The sequence below is a fragment of the Bolinopsis microptera genome, chromosome 5 (assembly GCF_026151205.1).
Source record: "Bolinopsis microptera isolate Bmic1 chromosome 5, MBARI_Bmic_1.0, whole genome shotgun sequence".
NCBI classification, from domain to species: domain Eukaryota; kingdom Metazoa; phylum Ctenophora; class Tentaculata; order Lobata; family Bolinopsidae; genus Bolinopsis; species Bolinopsis microptera.
The window spans coordinates 1,057,930-1,077,321 of record NC_087076.1 but is presented as its reverse complement, the minus strand read 5'-3'; the positions used below and the strand labels follow the sequence as shown (position 1 = coordinate 1,077,321).

The 19,392-nt window shown below is 37.6% G+C and overlaps 1 protein-coding gene across 1 annotated transcript; it reads left to right on the top strand.

Moving 5' to 3' along the window:
• The first annotated feature begins 4,151 nt into the window (after positions 1-4,151).
• On the top strand, positions 4,152-5,527 carry LOC134815691 (uncharacterized). The gene is made up of 5 exons (XM_063824252.1): positions 4,152-4,421; positions 4,537-4,618; positions 4,783-4,928; positions 5,103-5,231; positions 5,349-5,527. Exons 1-5 carry the CDS (start codon positions 4,238-4,240, stop codon positions 5,468-5,470), a joined length of 663 nt encoding a protein of 220 aa, XP_063680322.1. The 5' UTR covers positions 4,152-4,237; the 3' UTR covers positions 5,471-5,527.
• The last annotated feature ends 13,865 nt before the right edge of the window (positions 5,528-19,392 follow it).

Genomic DNA, 19,392 nt, shown 5'->3' with positions numbered 1-19,392 from the left:
GTATAAGATAAGAAGTATGTCACAAATAGAGCCGACTTTAGAGGATAAAGAATATGATTAAAAAACGATAGGAAATAGTATGAATGGGTACTCCAAATCAATGAGAATTCATGAAAACATAGTTAGTAATCAAATTACACATCAAAAAGATGACCAAATAGGGTGAAAAGGAGTTTCGAAATGCAACAATAACACTAATAAACTATATGTATTCTTGTGAAAATATGACAGAATTTGCTTTAGCGCTCGATATTCATACCGCGGTGTAAATTTTCGAAAATATGCGCGGCGCACCTAAAATTATGGTTCCATTAAAAATGAATTTGTTGGTCAAAATTACATTTAATATACAATATATCTAAATTATTTTTTATTACAAGATAAATGTTTAAAAATTTAAAAATATCAAAATTAAAGTGCTATGCCATATGCACGCAAAAAAGTTTAAATTTTGACCACTTTTTTAGATTTTTAGCCTGTACCCGGGAAAATAAAAGAATTTGTTTAGTATTTATACCATGTTGTGCGGCTGTGTTTTAACTTGATTGACGATGTCAACCCATCGAGATAAAGCAAGGATGCTAGTTTGCGCGGCGCGTCGAAGCTGCGAAGTCCTCCAATGTTTTAATTATCTCCATGCAAATTTTGCCGACATGCCAACAAAATTAATTTGCTCAAAATATCAAAAAACATGTTTTTTGGCCTATTTTTGGCCCAAAAATCGCTTTATTGCGATTTTACCCGGGGAAACTCATATCAGACAAAAGTCACGTATTGATTGACTGTTTGCTCTACTCCTCAGTTAGGGAAAAATTCAATTTCCATCCCCAAAACATTACTGACCTAGTCGGTTTGCTTTCCAACAAAACTCTAGATCCTACCACACTCACTGCCACAGCAAGAGCAATCCGCATTCAATTCTCTCTGTGAACGAAAATCATACAGCCTATTATAAGAGCCCAGATTTCCACTCAAATACTGGCAAGTGCATAATGCTATAGGACCTTAAAATAAGATTGAACCATACAAACTCGATTTATCTATTTTTCTAAAACTAGCATTATATAACATTTCTAAATTATCCCTACACACTTGTAAATAATTAGAATTGTGTAACTTAAATTATTTCAGAACTACCTACAACTATTGTGTACTCAATAAAGTAATTATCACTTTTGTATCCTTGTATCCTTGTATCAGTTCAATCATCTTGAAACTACTTTTGATGAGTCTTCGCCAAAGTACGCGAAGACTCATAATTATGTGAAAATGTAAAGTTATTTAGCACGCTTGATTTACTAGTAGAGGCTCTTACGGGCATTGTCTGCTCGATACGCTAGGTACCCCAGATATACCTTACTAGACGTATTTTTGACCGTAGAATCAATTAAAAGTGGTTTTGAGATGATTGGACTGAGTTTACGCGGGTAAAATCGCAAAAAACCGATTTTTGGACCAAAAATAGGCCAAAAAACCATGTTTTTTGATATTTTGAGCAAGTAAATTTTGTTGGCATGTCGGCAAAATTTGCATGGCAATAGCTAAAACATAGCCCATAGCCGCACAAGATGATATAAAAATAAAACAAAACGCTCTGTTTTTACGCAGGTAAAAATCCAAAAAAGTGGTAAGAATGTGCCCTTTTTTGCTTAAAGTTTGAATGATTTTTTGCAGTTGTATTAAATCAACCCAACAATAGTCACATCGTGTTTGACTAAAATTTTCCTTTCCGAGAAGTACCCACTTCATATACTTTATAGAAGTTTGAATATTGTCACTCCGCAAGCGTTTTTGCCTAATTTTCGACGCGCACTACGCGCAAAAGCATTTAGTTGTTATCAATGGGCACCCGCGCGTTCATCATAAATTTCAAACAGCCATAACTCAGCGAGATTATGTCCGTTCTAGCTCATATTTTCACACCAAATAGAAAACAATGTGATCGTATTGCTGACATAACATGAATATAATTACTTTATAGGCCTAAGAGTTATAGGCTGTCAAAGTTTAAAACGCGCATTGGAATAGCACGTGACTTATAAGGCTATATTTATATTTCTTAACATATTCTCGATCCTTACACATCATACTATTGTGTCCAATTAATAGTTAGGTCTCTAAACTCATAGCAGAAAACACGTCTTTTTGCCCGTAAGAGCCTCTACTATACTATACATGTAAAAACGAAATTGTTTCCAATTTTGATAAATAAAACACACTAATATCTTACTATATATAGCCTCGGCGGGTAGTTGATACACCCTTCACAAGCAAGAGCCACTTTGGTATACTTGCTGTGAGGTGTATCAGCTACATGGGTTGGGGGTCCCGGGTGTGCGGCTTAGCTTTGGCTGCACACGTCACCTATGACTGCGGATGCCGATGATGATTAATTACTCTACACTCGACTGTCACGTAACTTTTTCAACCCGTTCTCTAGCTGACCCTGAACGACTTTTCGAAACCCTAACCCTCTTATCTGATCTCAACCCTAACCCTAACCCAATCCCTAACAAAAGCATATGCTGAAACCCTAACTCTAACGAGAAATTCGACCAACTTCCTTATACGGTCATATCACGTGATCAAGACAGTTTTTCGCCAATATCTCGGCAGGGGAGCATTTTAACCCTATTATGTCATGGGGGGTGATTTTGAATCAGCGTCCGAAAATACATCGATCCAAACTGATTTCAACTGTCGGGGGCCCTTTTAGAACAATCTCGAAGATCGACTTTAGCACGCTCGTATGACTGCGCTGTTGCTGGTGGACAGGCGCAGTTTTTGTTGTGCAGTAGTGTTGCAAGATAATAAAACCAACTTATTATGTACTAAATGGAATCAAGAATATTATTTACTATATTTTATGATTGATTTTGGACACGAAGGGAAACACACAAATTTGGCCTGGAAACTTCGTTTATTACATCGCTAGAGCCTACAAAAAAGAAATAAATTAGTCAGATAAAATCAATCATAATACTCAGTCAAAGAGATTCAAAAATTTATAAAAAGGTCATGATTAGAGAATATCATGAAAGTCGATCAGAATTTGGAATACGATAAAATTGTTTCACTGATAGCGTGGTAGATAAAATTTATAAGGAAAAATGACGCAAAATTGGCACAAAATTGTTAAAATTAATTAATTACAGATATTGGTAAAAACCACAAAAAAACTATCTTTTAATTTCCATCCTATTTAAACCCCAAACATTAGTTCTAAACTTTGCACAAAATCTAGCCTCTTCCCTATCTAATAGGGAAGGTTTAGTCTTTTTCACAATCCCGAATTTGAAACAGTCAAAACTGAAAGTGTCCTTGTGTACATCGTAACAATGCATTGATAAGGCTGAGTGCTCGTAGAGGGCACGGTCGTCAATGTTGAACTTGTTCCGGTGCCCATTGAGCCTAATGTGGAATGGAGTCAACGTCTGCCCAAAGTAAGTGTCCTCAGATCCCTCAATAGTCCTACACTGCTGGCATTGTGCAACGTAAATAATGTGCTTATCTTTGCACGTGAGGGATTCGTCTAGATTAAGCTCCATGCCGTTGACCATGATCTTAGAGTCACAATTGACCCCAGTTTCAAATATAATCACGTCACTCTGCGCGGATTTGTGATTTGTTTCACTTCTCCCTCCCCTATTATAATATTCATAATATCATAGTATTCGTGAAAAGCTGGTAGCGAGCCATAAACCGGCAAGTTGGGTAAAATCAGCTTTGATTATGACACCATCAGTGATCAGTCAGCTGACCCTAGCATGTAGCATGCATCGTACATGGCTTTTCGTATCAGTCACCACTCACCTCTTTCCGTCGAAACTTCCAATCTTAGCGGATCAACTATGAATTAAGCCAGAGGTATTTAGGTTCCACACCTAGTGGCAGTGCTTTGTGCTAAGGGTGTAAGAATCGAGGCCAGCTGCGACTTCTAGTTCTATCTTCTAAATTGTTGTAGAAAGAAAATAATTACGTTTTGAAGATAAAGTTGAACTAATAGAAGTTCCAGCAATGGATCCTAAGCTGGAATAGAATTAACACTTTCAGAGACAAGGTGACTAAATTTCATAATTACATTTGCACTTTCAATTCAACAATTGCAGCTGTCGACTTTTGATCTAAACTTTTATCTAAATCCTGTAACGCTTTAAAACTAATTTTAGTTATATAGTGAATCAAAGCTGTTGGTAGTTAACTTTCCGCAAAATTGAACGAACTTTTGAGCTTTTAAATGTTACGAATACTTGTCTGCAGTCTAGCAGCACTGACTCTGGTAACGGCGGAAGAAATAGAGTCAGATGAGCACTCTGAGTACAAGTTCAAACTAGGGAGAACAGACAATGACGCCAAATGGAGAGGTCGACTTGAGATTAACAAAGATGGTGGGGAGTGGGGCTCTGTCTGTTATGACAAAGGTTAATAATTTCAACTTCTTCTATTAATATGTACTCGGTTTTAGTAGATATCTGATTATTAGCTGAAATAACAGACCCAGCTGCATTAAACAATGTCAATAGGTTGTTTCAACAGGAATGGGCGATGTCACAGCTAACGTCCTATGCAAGTTCATGGGTTACAAGCGAGCATTTCCAAGTCAGATAACGGACAACGGGTAGGATTATGAATACATTTTTAAGTAAAAATTAATCTGATAGTGCTATTTAATTTTTATTGCAAATATTGTGAATACCATGTAAGTGAATACCATTTAGAACATGAAGACCTCTAATACATATGCTAGTATAACGTAGAGGTTGAATACTTTTTAATTTTTAGGAACGGATACCATCTGCCAATCCACGTGAAGAATGTGAAATGCCCAGAAAGTGCCACTCATTTCCAGAACTGTACTCACAGTGACTGGGGGGAGGCTCAAGGCTGCTATCATTTTGACGACACACAAATCTGGTGCACTAACATAGGTTAGTACAAGACTTTTAGTGCTATCATTTCGAGCTCATTCTATTTGGTACCACTACCAGCCGACAAGTGCAGAGATATCGTATTCTTTACTAAGTGATCTAAATGTTCGTAGAGAATAATTCAATGTACGACTAGGATGAACCGTACATTGCATTTTAAGTTGTAACCCTCAGGAGACGACAATATGTATGACCCAGCTAACTGCGCCGACCAGCACGACTTCTGTCGTAACAAGCACCAGTGTGATGTGGACTACTTTACTGCTCACGCACTCGACTGTCGAAAGTTCTGCAACTTCTGTGGTTTGTCGGAGTTGCTAGTTTTTATTCGTTTTTGATCTGAGATTCGATAAATATGGTAGTTTAATTTTCTATGTTGAACTTTTGGATTATCTTCAACTGAATCAGAATGTTTAACAGGTTGTGTGAACATCAACGATAAGCTGTGTGACAAGTATAAGGACGAGTGCAGTCACGGGGGAGATTGGGGGAAGAGAATGAGGAAATACTACTGTCCTAAAACTTGTGGTACCTGCTCCTAAAGGTTACGAGAACAGTACCCCACCATAAATAGTAAAATTATTTGTTCTTAATTTTTATCCTTAGTCCTTACTTAGTTTTCTTTTTTCAACTAAACATTAAAAGTACGGACGAAACATAATTTCAATCAAATCTCATTTTTGAGTTGTGTGCTGCAATTTGTAGCATGAGAAGTTTGGTACACTTTTCTTGGAAGTTGTGTACAGGCTTTAAAATTTAAATACAAGAAAAACGATTATATACCAGTTATTAGTAGCAAAATTAATCCTAAAAACACGTGCAAAGTTGTCATCTACTCACGATAAAAGTAGTTATAAAATATCACATATTAATATTATACTTTTAAGTCCAAATAAAAAATTAAACTTGTATGATGAAAGATACACTACAAAAGATACACACTAAAACTACATTTCAAAAAATTAAAAACCGGTTTATCATAACAGATAAACCTAAAATTGTTGAATTATTTCAATAAAATATTTTCAATCCGTTCAATTAGTTGATAATTTGCTAAACGTTTCACAGATATACAATTTAACTATTAGTATTAACATAAAAATTAAAACTCATCATACGAGCCAAAAATGTTCTATTAGAAATAATTGGTACTGCATAATTGAGCTAAAATTTGGTGTACAGATTAAAAATAGCCGTTAACTTATTTTGAGATTAATAGAAAAGGTGAGTCATGATGTAAGTTTAAAAACTATGGAAAAGTATAACATGATTAATGGTGATATATACAGGGTGGGCCAAAAGTCAGTGTGCAAACGTTGGGTCTTATACCTCCGCTGAGTTTTATATGTGAGAGCTGTTGCTTTGCAGATGGCATACTGTACTTACTGGTTCAAGGATTCCGTCGTCAAAATTTGAAAATTCGAATATTTTAGACCACGCCCATTCAATATTAAAACACCTATATTGTTTTCTCTGAAAATCCTGAACGCCTAATTTTTTTAGAGACGGTAGATTATCAAATGTTGCATATGATCTGAAAAAATGAGGCAAAACGGATTAGAAATGACGAAGTTAACAAGCATTTTGTGTATCTCGTTAACAAATTGACTGGGTGATTATGTGACACCGTGACACGACACCTTAATTGGGCACCCTTAACAATTCCCATAATGTTTAACGGGGTAGTTAACGGGGTCACCTTATCACGTGATTAGGTAAACCAATCACCTGATCACACGTAATGAACAAGCTTGTTATGCTTCATATCTCGGTCATCTGAGAAGCTAGAACTCTCATTCTTTCAGGGCAAACGTAATTCGAATGGCCAAACACAATTCAATAACATTTAGCTTGATCCGATTATCCAAACTATCAAAAAAATGTGAAAATGAACCTCCATTTGAAAAAAATGAACGCGAATATTTTTCGAGTTGACAAATTCCTCGAACCAGTGGTGGTACTAAGTCATACCAGAAGGAAGTATTTCAATTGGGCACTCAGTGACTGAGCTATTAAGGCCAACGTTTGCACACTGACTTTTGGCCCACCCTGTATATACATAGTGACTAGTCACTTATGGGCCACCCTGTAGTGTATATTGAATCTAGAAGTAATAGATTAGCATAGGCTTACTTGATTAATCTGATCTCAGAGGCAACCTAAGAACAGTAACCTGGATTCTGGAACAATAAAATTGGCGAATCATGTAATTCAGACTTCTTATTATAAGCGTTAGCTGACGTCTGATATGAAATCGAAAAGTCAGTAATGATGGTATCCAGCCACAGTCGCCCCAAGATATTGGATCGTAATTGTGAAAATAGTTTTGAACCTTTTTCACAACTACAATTAAATACATATATTGAGGTGATACTCCCTTGTGGATGACAACTATCAATCTTAAAATTCAGACTTCTCAATACATAGTATTTGGGTCTACAACATTAACTATGTATACTTGTCTACTAAACTGTGTATTTCCTTATAATGGGAATATGAAACCTGGTTAAAAGTTATCAGTGTCTCGAATCATACCTATCATAATCTTCCTCTAACCCCACGCCAACACAGCCAGAAGGAGGTCCTGGAGGCACAGGGGGTGGAACCTGGAGTCTGTTCATAACAACAACTCCGTCCTGGTCATCTCTTCTTCTCCTCAGAAAACAGAAAACTAAGAGTCCAAATCCACACAGTACAGTAGCTAGTATGAGGAAGAGAAGAACAGTGACGAGGATATGTGGGGATTGGGAGACACAGTCATCTGTCTGGCGCTGGTAATTGGTAGAACTATCAGAGCAGGTGGGATCAGTGCACGTGTTTAGTGCCGGGTCCCACAGTGTCGCGCCCTCGCACGTGCAGTATGAGTGATCAGATGAGAAGATGCTGCCTGGAGGACAGGAGGTGCAGGATACACTACCTCTCTTACTGAAAGTGTTACCACTGCACGCTAAACACACTTCGCCCTTCTTATACAGCCCAGCAAAACAATCGCAAGATCCTGATCCGGGACTGGAGGTGGCCCCTTTAGGACACTCGTTACATGTAGTGGAGTTATCAGAACTGTAGCTGTAAGCTGGACACGGTATACAGCTGTCAGATGACCAGTACAGACCTGTAGCGCAGGAGCAGCGGTGTACAGGGCTGGTGATCGGGTCGCTAAAGGCAGGGCACAACACACAGCCATCTGGCGTTGTGTAAGAATTTCCATTACACCCACACTTTATGTAAGTGTAGAAGTGATCACCGTTACACCCAGACTTATCAACATAAATGCAGTAAGTAGTGTTTTTACACTCCAGCTTGTACATCCCAGATTTGTAGTGAGCCCGAAACGGTAGTGTATCCTCCGTGCTGCCAGTGTCAGAAACCTGATGGAAGCCAAGACGCTGACAGATAAACCCAGCTGACTTGTAGTCAGGAAACCATTGTACGGAGTTTTTCTTACGGCAAATGTTCTCACGAGGTCCACCGTTTACACTGACCAGGAGCAGGCCTGCGTGGGACCGCTCCGTATCGCTCTCCCAGATCGAGAACTGCAAATCTCCAAAACCTGGTTATTATTGAAAATTCATCACACAGAATTAATTGAGACTACCGATGGAGAGAAAACTTCTTGAAACTCGCTATCGCCATTCAAAAATACTTCAATATTCAAATTTATACATTTCATGAAATTAGGAAGTAAGACCATATTACCATTTAGTGTATGTACTAAGAGCGCCAACTTGTGGGTGAGATTTTATGTCTCAAAACCCAACTTATTATACACTATTGGAAAGGTCTCATTGAGTAGAGTCATATGGTACCAAATTTTGGGGAAATGGCTGCTTCTAGCGAAAGTTATAGCCCGTCAAAGTCCCAAAATTGTCACTTCAGAAAATTGGGCGGGACATCGTGTTCTTAAATTTTTTGACGAATTTTTTTTACATAATATTGTTAATCACATTTTTTTACACAAGATTTGCTGTATGCCGTAATTTTATTTTCCGATATTTGAATCAAAAATAATTTTTATTTGGATTTCAAAGTACGCGCTACGCCGCGCAGTTAGAAATCGCAATAAGGAGAGTTAACCAAATTTTTTGTTTCGCGATTTTACTCTCATATCAAATATACGTGCTAATGTCGAATTTTCGGTTGCATCTTATTTAGCTGACGTCCATAACATGAAGTTTAAATGATCACACTGTGAAATTGGTTTGAAAGTATAACGCAAATATTATTAGTTCTGGATAGTGATAGTATGTATACATTTGTAGGAAGAATCCAGGGTTTTCCCTATCCAGTATTGTCGACTGTTCCACAAATTTGAAGATATGGTTGAATTTACTGTTGTTAATGTTTATTGCTCTGATGTATGCAATGAAATCATGATGGTTGGTATCTATCTAAAAACATATATACTTTGTAATGCAATTCATTATAGAATAAATGCAATAAGAAATATCAATAACAGTTCTTATCTTACTAGAAAGATTAACTGAAAGCTATACTAGGATAAGCTAAGCACAGTTACAAAGTGTAACACTCTACTCACCATAGTAGAGTTCAGGGTGATCTTGCTAAAGGGGAAAGATTGGTTAGAACAGTTAAGATCCTCCGTAGTCCTTATATTAGGGGTTTACCAATTATCCTCATTCTGAGTGTCACGATCTGAATGCCCTTGCAGAGTTGCTGAGGTGGTGCTGGGATGTTTCTGCTTCTCCTGAAAAGTGTTCATAATCTTGCGTCTCGAAGTTGACGTTGTTTGCCACTTTCTGAAAATAAACTAGTGGGCTGTGATCTTTCCTGACAGCGGCCATGTTAGCCATCTGATGTGAGTTCCAGGGGAATTAAAATTCCTGCATTTATGTTTGTGGAGGAACATCTCAAGTGTGATTTTCCTTTGTCACTGAGTGTGGCCTAATTGGGAGAAAGGGTTCTGGTCCTATGGGGATGTTGTTGGATTGATCATCCCTTGCGAATTCGTCCGCCAGTTCTTTACCGTTACTCCTTCATGTCCTGGAAGATCCAAGTTCTACTTGATGTGAATACCTAGTAAGTTGAGTTGGTCTGAGATGTTCAGAACGAACCTGGAGTTAAAACTGGTGAGGTTGAGTGCTTTAAATGCAGCCTGGGAATCTGAGAGGAATTAATGATTGATGGGGATCCTATGTTATCATTAGTCCGGATACTTTCCATGTGTAATGCAAATAGTGGGTACTATTTTCTCAATGAACCTGAAGGAGGATTGTCTGTCCTGTATTTTTACCATGTAACGTTGAGCTAACAAATTGAATCCAAAGTTTGAGTAATGCATTCGTTAAAATTTTGATGTGCTATTTGCATCCCTGAAGCATTGCATTGTTATTAATCCCTGGTCCGGTTATGCTTTAGTGAGCTATATTGTCCACCAGGGTACTGTAGATCTAAGGGTTCCCCGTGTAATGGGACAGGCTGTGATAAAGCATCTCTGCAGGATGTCCGAGATGAACTTCAGTTAAACAAAAAATTTGTTAGTCGAACTCTGCTGCTATTAGATGATTGTAGAGCGTCCGGTCACACTTCAATGAAGTCTTAACTGAAAAGACCTGAAAAGTGGTTACTTGAGGGAGAAGTGCCAATACTACTCATTGTCCGTGTGTCTTTGTAGTCAGAATGAGCGAATTGGAATCCGTAGCTCTGTGGTGGGTGACTTCGTTGGGACCTAAATGCCGAAAGAAAATTTACTGGTGATTTAATGGCTCTTAGAGCTAGGTATCTGTGTCTAACGTGTCGTCATTTGTGCGTGTACTATCTTGCATCTGATATCTGAAAGAGAAATTTCCTGGTGCTTGGTAGCTGTTAGTGTTGACTTCCTGGTTCCTATGGGAACTTTGAGTTGGCAAGTCCCAACCTTTGTACTCAACAAGAAAGCACACCACCCGTTACTGCCAACCAGGCAGTTCGGAGAGGATTTCGTGACCCTAAGACTAAAGTTATATGACCACACCCTTTATCCCACTTATTTTGAGATATCTCTGCTTCTGATAAGAGCTAAATTCTCGTCTTTTGCATTAAATCCAAACTATTGTTTTTCTTAATTTTGTTTTTCTTATTACATTAAGTGGGGTAAAGCATGGTTTTAGAGTCTTCAGACTTCGAGTTGTTGCGTTTTTAGTTCAGACCCCATTTTTACACTCTCACGAGCATCGATTGACACACTTAATACAAGATATCTCAGCTTCGGTCTTTTGATGGGAAATAAGTGGTCATCTTGGTCATTACAATGGTTAGAATCATCTTAACGAGATAAACAAATTGCTTGATTATTTCGTCATTTTACATAGGTTTGGCGCCATCGTCTTAGAGCATATTCTTGATTTCATGACCTATAGTAACATAAGATAGTGAAGCTTCTAACATGTTGACAAACATGAGTATAAGCAAATCAATGTTGATTGATCAATGTTGATTATGTTGTAACATAACCACATAACTTTTTCTTTCGTGAATTTTCAGATCCTTTCAAGACCTACTTTTCAGCATTTTTGATGGACATTAGGATTCGAAAGATATGTTCAATTTGTAAGACGACAGGACGTAAACCGCTTATTGTTGGAAATGATGCTGGTAATTCTAACATAGCAAAGAACCTCCTATCTCATCACGTGAATCACGGGAGTGACATAGACCTTCATGAGATAGGATGGAGCGGTTTACGTGACGACCACCAGTCGATAGCCAACTTTTTGAACGAAATCAAAGCATCCTTTCACCAAGCATGCAGAAAACGTTACCAGACGAAACCAGAGACAGCTACCGCTTATGCCCCCATAGCGGCAGCTTCTCAATTAAACGAGGAAGAAGTTATCCAGCAAGACCAAGCCCTTCAGGATACCCTAGAAAACAGCAATGATTTAGCAGCAGCAGGCAATCCAATTGTTGCTACAGAAGATGAAGTAGAAGAGAGTGACTTGACCAATACCCCCTCAAGTGAAGCCAGCCAATGGACACCAGGGAAACGGCTTATCGAAGATGAGGACCTTCCAAGCACTCCAAAACGTCCATGTCACTTACGACGAGTGAGGCTGATGAGAGCATTGCTTGCTAAGATAGAAAAAGGAGGAATTTATTCCCGCACTCAGCTTTTTAGTTTGTTTAATGAACTTGTATCATCAACTATATCAGATAGATACAAGGACCAAGAATTTGCTCACAATGAAATATCATTTTTGTCTTCCGTGAAGACGCATATTGGAGCAGAAATTGTAATTGAACATGATGGGGCGTGGCGTTATGTCATGATCTGTGCAAAACAAAACCTTCATGGTATCATGAAGCAAGCCTTTGAGAAGGAGCAGGGCAGTAACTCTATTCATAGCGATCTCAAACTTGTGCGGAACTCGATTGTTAACTGCACATCAGGCGGTAGATTTGCTGGATCATTTTCCGAGAACATCATTGAAAAAGTTTCTGCTCCAGTTGATCTTCGAAAGACGGTCAGCTACCTGTGTTACGGGGTAACTGACGTGGAGTCTTTTGATATTTTGAGTATATCAAACTCAATCTATTACAATCATCGGAAAAAACCTGATGTTCTGAAAATGGTAAGTTACATTAGAATAATTCGTTGTAATATGCTTCCATCACTCCTGTAAGGAGTAGATGATATGAAACATAACAAATGATGTTCAAATCTTATTTGCAACACGACCGAAAAACTTTCCATAAACAGTATCACCTAAAATACATCCGTTTGTTCTGACCAGCAATTTAATGAACGATTCAATAGTTTCTCATTTACTTTCCATCCAGGATCCATTGTATAGAAGGAGGGCTGCTGAGCACGAGACCAGTACAACTCATTATATGAGTTTGAAGTTATACGGAGACACTCAGCGAGCTTCCGTCATGGATCCTCTGACTGCTACTGGACAGGTTAGGAAGTCTACATTTTAATTTGCTATTTCGTTTCAATGACCGCATCTTTAAACGATACCGCGTATGTAGTTGGATTGACCACAAATAATTAACTTTGTAAATTTTTACTTTAATAAGAAGCTGCATAGCGTATATCGATATATTTTATTTAATTAAAATTATTAACCAACTGTAAGTATTATTTTCATTTTCAGGTATGCCATTTTAGGAGAGATAGGAAGATGGTCATATCCTTGGCAGAACTCTCAGCCAAGACTTACTCTAATAATAAGGTGGTCTCTCCATTAAACTGTCGGATGGGACTGTTCCATATTCACGGAAAAGACAACTTGGACAGCAACGTCACCAGCAGGATTGCTTCTGAGCATTTCCACGGAACATCAATGTCTGTTTTCCAGTTCCCAACGCAAGGTAAGAAGTATATGCAGGTATTAACGCCAAAATTCTTACATGATACCTGATAAAAGTTGGCTTTTATAAGAAGTTTAAAACAACTCGGTACGAAGAGCCAACAATATTCTCCCGAAATGATGATACCGTCAGCCGCTTTTGACCCGATGAATTAGTAGCCTCATGCGTATTGCGTAACCGTATTGCTATTATGTTTAAAACTAAATAATAAGATGTTTTTATTGACACTGTTTTTAGATAATTGTGGTACCACCATGGAAACAGCGGAATATGTGGAAGTAAAAGAGGTAACAACACCTCTACCTGATTACTTTTCCTATGATCCCTGTAAAGAAACGTTTATTCCGAAAACATACAAACTTGATTCCGTTCAACGTGGAGAGTGTCGAGAATTGAACACAGAAGCAAAGGTATTGGTAACATAGAAACATTTATCAAGACGTACATTAAAGTATACATTAAAATATATTAAATTAATATAGTATCTTGTGGACATATCTTGTGGATTATTGTGAGGGGCAACATACGAAAGTGGAAAAATGTTCCGAAAATTTGCCTAAAATTTCTTAATGCGTGGAAAATTTGACACATAGTGCGGCTTGAGAGCGGCAAATATTTGGAATATGCGGCGAATGCGAACCTGCAACGAATTTTAAGCAGATATTTCTGTGTGTTGGAAAGCTACCCACAAATTATTGCAGGAGGTAATTTTAATAATTCTTTCTAAAAAATATGTCAGCTTGAAGTTTAAGAGCTTTAGTTAATTTGAATAAAAATCAAATAGATATACAGTCCTCAATAGTTTGCTTGTGAATGTCTTATGATGGTGAAATATCCCCTGTTTAGTGAAAACGTTTACCTTTTTATACTGTAAGGATCAGACGGTGGCGGTGCAAGACGTTTGAAAACGATCCATAATTGGAAATCAATTGGTTTAAAGACAGTTAATTGGACATAATTTGTAACTGATTCTCCTTATTTTGAAATTTACCCAGAATATAACGATAGATTGAACTTGGTTTTTATAACTTCAATTTTGAAAAATGTGCCTTAAGTGTGAAGCACTGAAGCTGTGCCAAAAAATGTGAGAAACGACTGATACTGCTAGAAACGGCTTACAGTGGGAAACCGCTAAAAGTAAAATGCGATTCTGTAGCCGTCTCATTTATATGTTGCCTCTGATCATTTTACCCTACTTTAATCTTCTCGGAAGACGGACACTTAATACTGAAGGATAAACGTCTAGTCGAATTGGTGATGGTTTTTACCCCCGATCCGCTGGATACGTCTTCTCACGCATCTCCAAATTTTCATTTTTCTTTGTTACTTTAAACGATTAACTGTTGCTCCCAATCAGATCCAGGAAGCTCGAGTAAAGGAGATAGCTTGGTTGAACTCTGTGTGTGCAGCATCTGAAGATTCTAACGTTATCACTTGGGGAGTGTTTCACTCTCAAACATCAAGCGCTCCTACTAAAACCATCGTTGGGACATACCCCCTACAAAAAGAATCTCCGACTTCTCACACTATGATGAGACACACGATCGATATTGCCAAGTATGTTCTTTTTGACAGAAAATGTCTGTCTAACCGAGTAACTGTGTATTGTATTATTATTTGTGCAGTATATATATAATATATGCACTTTGGTATATCTTTTAAGTATAAGTGGTACAGTGAAATTAAGTTCATGAAATAAAGTTTCGTTTCAAGAAACAAACATTATATTAACCCAACTTAACCAGGAAACCTTACAGGAAAACAACGGCCTTCTTAAATCCGGGACAAGTGACAGTTGACGTATCTGATGAGCCACTGTATGCCCGATGTAAAGAGATCCAGTGGTTTTACCCGCAGCAATACGGGAAATCTACTTACTTTCCATTGATGGGCGGCTTTCATATCGAGAAGGTAAGATAAGAGAGTTTACCTTGTTTGCCTATTTTGGTTTCATGTCTTTGTTTTTATATTCAACAGCATTTTTTCCACTGAACACTGCCCATCACAACACTGCACGATCAATATCGATAATATCATTAGTCAAAAATTGTTATTTAACGCTGCATATCTTTTCTCTTTGGACCTTACTATATATTCAGATGGTCCTGACAATGTACGCTCGTCTTGTCGAGGGGAGTGGCCTTGTTGAGTGCTTGAACAATGCTAACATGACCCAGACTGGAGCTGGAACTGCTTTGATCTCAGTGTCGAACAATGTATCCCGATCAAAGTATATTCTCCAGGTAATAAAAAATTATTGAATGAGGGGTAATTATATTTGGCGATATGCTTGATTTAATTTTGCATCAACGGTGCATGATATCTGATTCAAACTAAAGCCTGAAGTGCATGACATAAATAAAACTTTGTTAATTCCATTTCAAAATTTGCAGCCTCATCTTAGACAAAGGTCATCTTCTCAAAGATCCGTAGACCTAGGAAAGATCTGTAGTCTGTACATGTATCTCTAACATATTGTTAATATGTACAATATGTACAATATGTACAATATGTATATCTTAAGCATGAGCACCCTAATCGTGTTTTTAAGCATTTCCAGAGAAAGTGTGTTTATATCAAAAAAATTGATTCGTTATTTTTACATTAGAGTGTTTTATTTCAAAAATTCATCAGGTTGTGACTGTCTCGCTTTACAAGGCTAAGATTGCTGCACATGAATGCAATCATGGAAGAGACTGGGATGAGTGGGAAAAATCTAGCCTCATAAATTCAGACATGTTCCACTATTGGAATATGATCTTGGACTTGGGGATATTATACCTTCTTCTCGAGAGAGCATCGAGAGAACGCGATTTCGCCTTGTATTGTTCAGTGCTAGAAAGTATTCTACCCTACGCTTTCATGCTGGATAGAATAAACTATGAACGATGGTTGGCTGTGCATGTAGATGATCTTCAGCAGCTACAGTCAACAAACCCATCTCTGTATTCAGAGTTCCTTAAAGGACATTTCGCCGTATCGGTGACAGGAAGACCCTTCTCTTCTATAGCTTGCGATCAAGCTCACGAACAAACAAACAAACTTATCAAATCCTACAAGGCAGCATTAGGTAGTGACATCGGCTCCATCTGGAATCTAGCGTGTCCAGAGCTGATAAGAGTCGTGGGAGAGTTTGAGGACATTATGGGTATTTCACGTGAGGACGACTATGAGCATCGTCATGATGACCATACGTCCGTCCAAACAGCATTTTTGAGAAACGTAAAATCAGCTTATGAAAGCATCATACGTTCCACAAACCCGTTCAGTGCTGATCATATCTTAATTGTCTTCCTCCATAATGGAGAATCCATGAACTCTTGTAAGACCATGACGGAAAATCTCAGATCTTTGGTATCCAAAGGAAAAGAATTATACTTGATATTCAAGGAAGAAAGATTAGTGAAGTGCACTACAGACTTCACTGATCCCGTTAAAAAACACTCAATGCTCCTCCCTGGAGATAAGGAAAAGCTCCCGCCTATAGTAGTAGGACTAACTTCTTATCAGGAATTAGCATTCATTCAGGAAATTAAAGATGTTGTTTCTGATAGGTTTGATGAAGCTGTCGAGGCGTTTGAGGATGAGCCATTTAATGTTCCTGGTGCCTTTACTAAACACGGAGAAAGTTTCAATTCTTCGAAGAGCGCCGTACTGAAAAGGATTCACAAAACGTCATCATCTACTAAGGAAGCAGCTTTTGCAGTTGATGGTGCACTTATTGTTGACATCAGTTTCGTGGTGATTCTTCTTGGAGCTGCCGGAAAATATGTGAACTTTTACAGCTTCTGTGAAGCTATCTGGAAATATATATCAAACATTGGACGCAACAATTGTCGTATCGACATTGTGTGCGATAATTATACTGACAAACATTTGCTCAAAGAAAAAACACGGAGTTCGCGGGGTTCTGGAAGTGATATTAATTTTTCATTACAATCACCGTTCCCCAAGGACTTCGTGAAAGATTTTATGAAAAACATTAAAAACAAAGAGAAGTTTTATGACTTGTTAATTTCTTTTCTCTATGAGAAATCATTATTATTAAACAGAAAGTATATTTTCACGAACCGCCGAAAGGTTACTTCAAATCATATCTCAGAAATGGAAGATTGTAGTCACCTTGAGGCGGATTCCCGAATCGTACTTCATATTGTTAGTGCGATTCAGGAAGGACTGAAGAGAGTTGTTGTTAGGAGTAATGACACTGACGTTTTAATCATATTGATTCAGTATTATAATCACTTCTGTGAAGTGGCCAAAACCGACAATTTTAACATCATATTGATGTCTGGGAAATCTGCTACTGGCATCCTCTTCATTAACATTAACTTGGCATCCAAGTCGTTTACTCCACATCAGCTACGAGGATTACCCCTGCTATTTTCAATGTCAGGGTGTGACTATGTGGAGTCATTTTATGACGTTGGACAGCTGTCATGGCTCAACATCTATTTAAAAGATAATATCATTCCTCGAGTTTTTAGTGAGTTAATGGCGGATCCTCTGAAGCTAATAGACAAATTTGAAGAAGTTATGCAATTTGTGTTAACAACCTACAAAGTGAGGAATCCGAGTTTGGGTTGCTCGGTTGGTAGAGTAGATACCTTTAAATTCAAGACAATCAAGACTCTGCGCCAACTGCCACCATCTAAGGCTGCACTCTACCTGCACATGCGCCGTGCTCTGTATGTTGCAACGAATGTTTGGGGCCGAGCTCATATCCCTGATCCTCCCCATGTGGATCCTTATCAGTGGGGTTGGGTGAACTCGAACGGTGCCTGTGTTCCCTTGTGGACAAGCCGCGTGTACGATTTATCTAATAAAACGAGAGACCCTTTTCTTAAACTAAGAAGCCGTTGTTCTTGTGGTCGAAGCGGAACATCGCAACCTTCACTTTGTAAAAACTGTTCTTGCAAAAAGTTGAACATGAAGTGTTGGAAGAAATGCGGTTGTTTTGGGGATTGTTGATATGGTTTTAGTTGTTCATCATGGTTATATCTTCGAAATGATCATATGTATATCATTACTTGATTGTAATTTTGATAATCATTAGTACGACGTTTATAAATATGATTTTATATTGTTTAGGAATTTACTTAGGAATTGTATTTAGAATTTTAGTTAGGATTTCATCTAGGATTTTATCAAGGATTACTGAATACTGAGTGAAAATGTATTACTGACGTAGATCTGTAGTCGGTTACTAAAATACAATGCTAGGCTGGATGAAGGATGTCTGATTCGCCTTTACAGGAAGTAGAGTTTTGTGATGTGTGCAAAAGTTTAATGGATCCCAACAAAGTAATGGGTATATTTATTATTTATGAATGTTTCAATATGGTTCGTTTCACAATCTCTTGTGTGGGGGCCAAGGATTGTGGAAATAATATTGTTTTGTAATTAATTGACGTTGTTTGGTTATACCATGTTTATTGTATAACATATTTTCTTGACCAATTAAACTTTTTTACGCACGTTCTGACAATGGACAAGCAAGACGAGTCCAATATTATTTATTTATGAATGTTTAAAATTGGTTCGTTTCACAATCTCTTGTGTGGGGGCCAAGGATTGTGGAAATAATATTGTTTTGTAATTAACTGACGTTGTTTGGTTATACCATGTTTATTGATTAACATATTTTCTTGACCAATTAAACTTTTTTACGCACGTTCTGACAATGGACAAGCAAGACGAGTCCAATATTATTTATTTATGAATGTTTAAAATTGGTTCGTTTCACAATCTCTTGTGTGGGGGCCAAGGATTGTGGAAATAATATTGTTTTGTAATTAATTGACGTTGATTGGTTATACCATGTTTATTGTATAACATATTTTCCTGACCAAATAAACTTTTTTACGCACGTTTTGACAATGGACAAGCAAGACGAGTCCAATATTATTTATTTGTGAATGTTTCAAATTGGTTCGTGTCACAATCTCTTGTGTGGGGGCCAAGGATTGTGGAAATAATATTGTTTTGTAATTAATTGACATTGTTTGGTTATACCATGTTTATTGTATAACATATTTTCCTGACCAATTAAACTTTTTTTATGCACATTTTGACAATGGACAAGCAAGACGAGTCCAATATTATTTATTTATGAATGTTTCAAATTGGTTCGTTTCACAATCTCTTGTGT

Coding starts and splice junctions, on each gene's coding strand:
- LOC134815691 (XM_063824252.1), top strand. CDS start 4,238: ATGTTACGAATACTTGTCTGCAGTCTAGCAGCACTGACTCTGGTAACG. Junction 4,422..4,536: donor CTCTGTCTGTTATGACAAAG/GTTAATAATTTC, acceptor TTGTTTCAACAG/GAATGGGCGATGTCACAGCT. Junction 4,929..5,102: donor AATCTGGTGCACTAACATAG/GTTAGTACAAGA, acceptor TGTAACCCTCAG/GAGACGACAATATGTATGAC.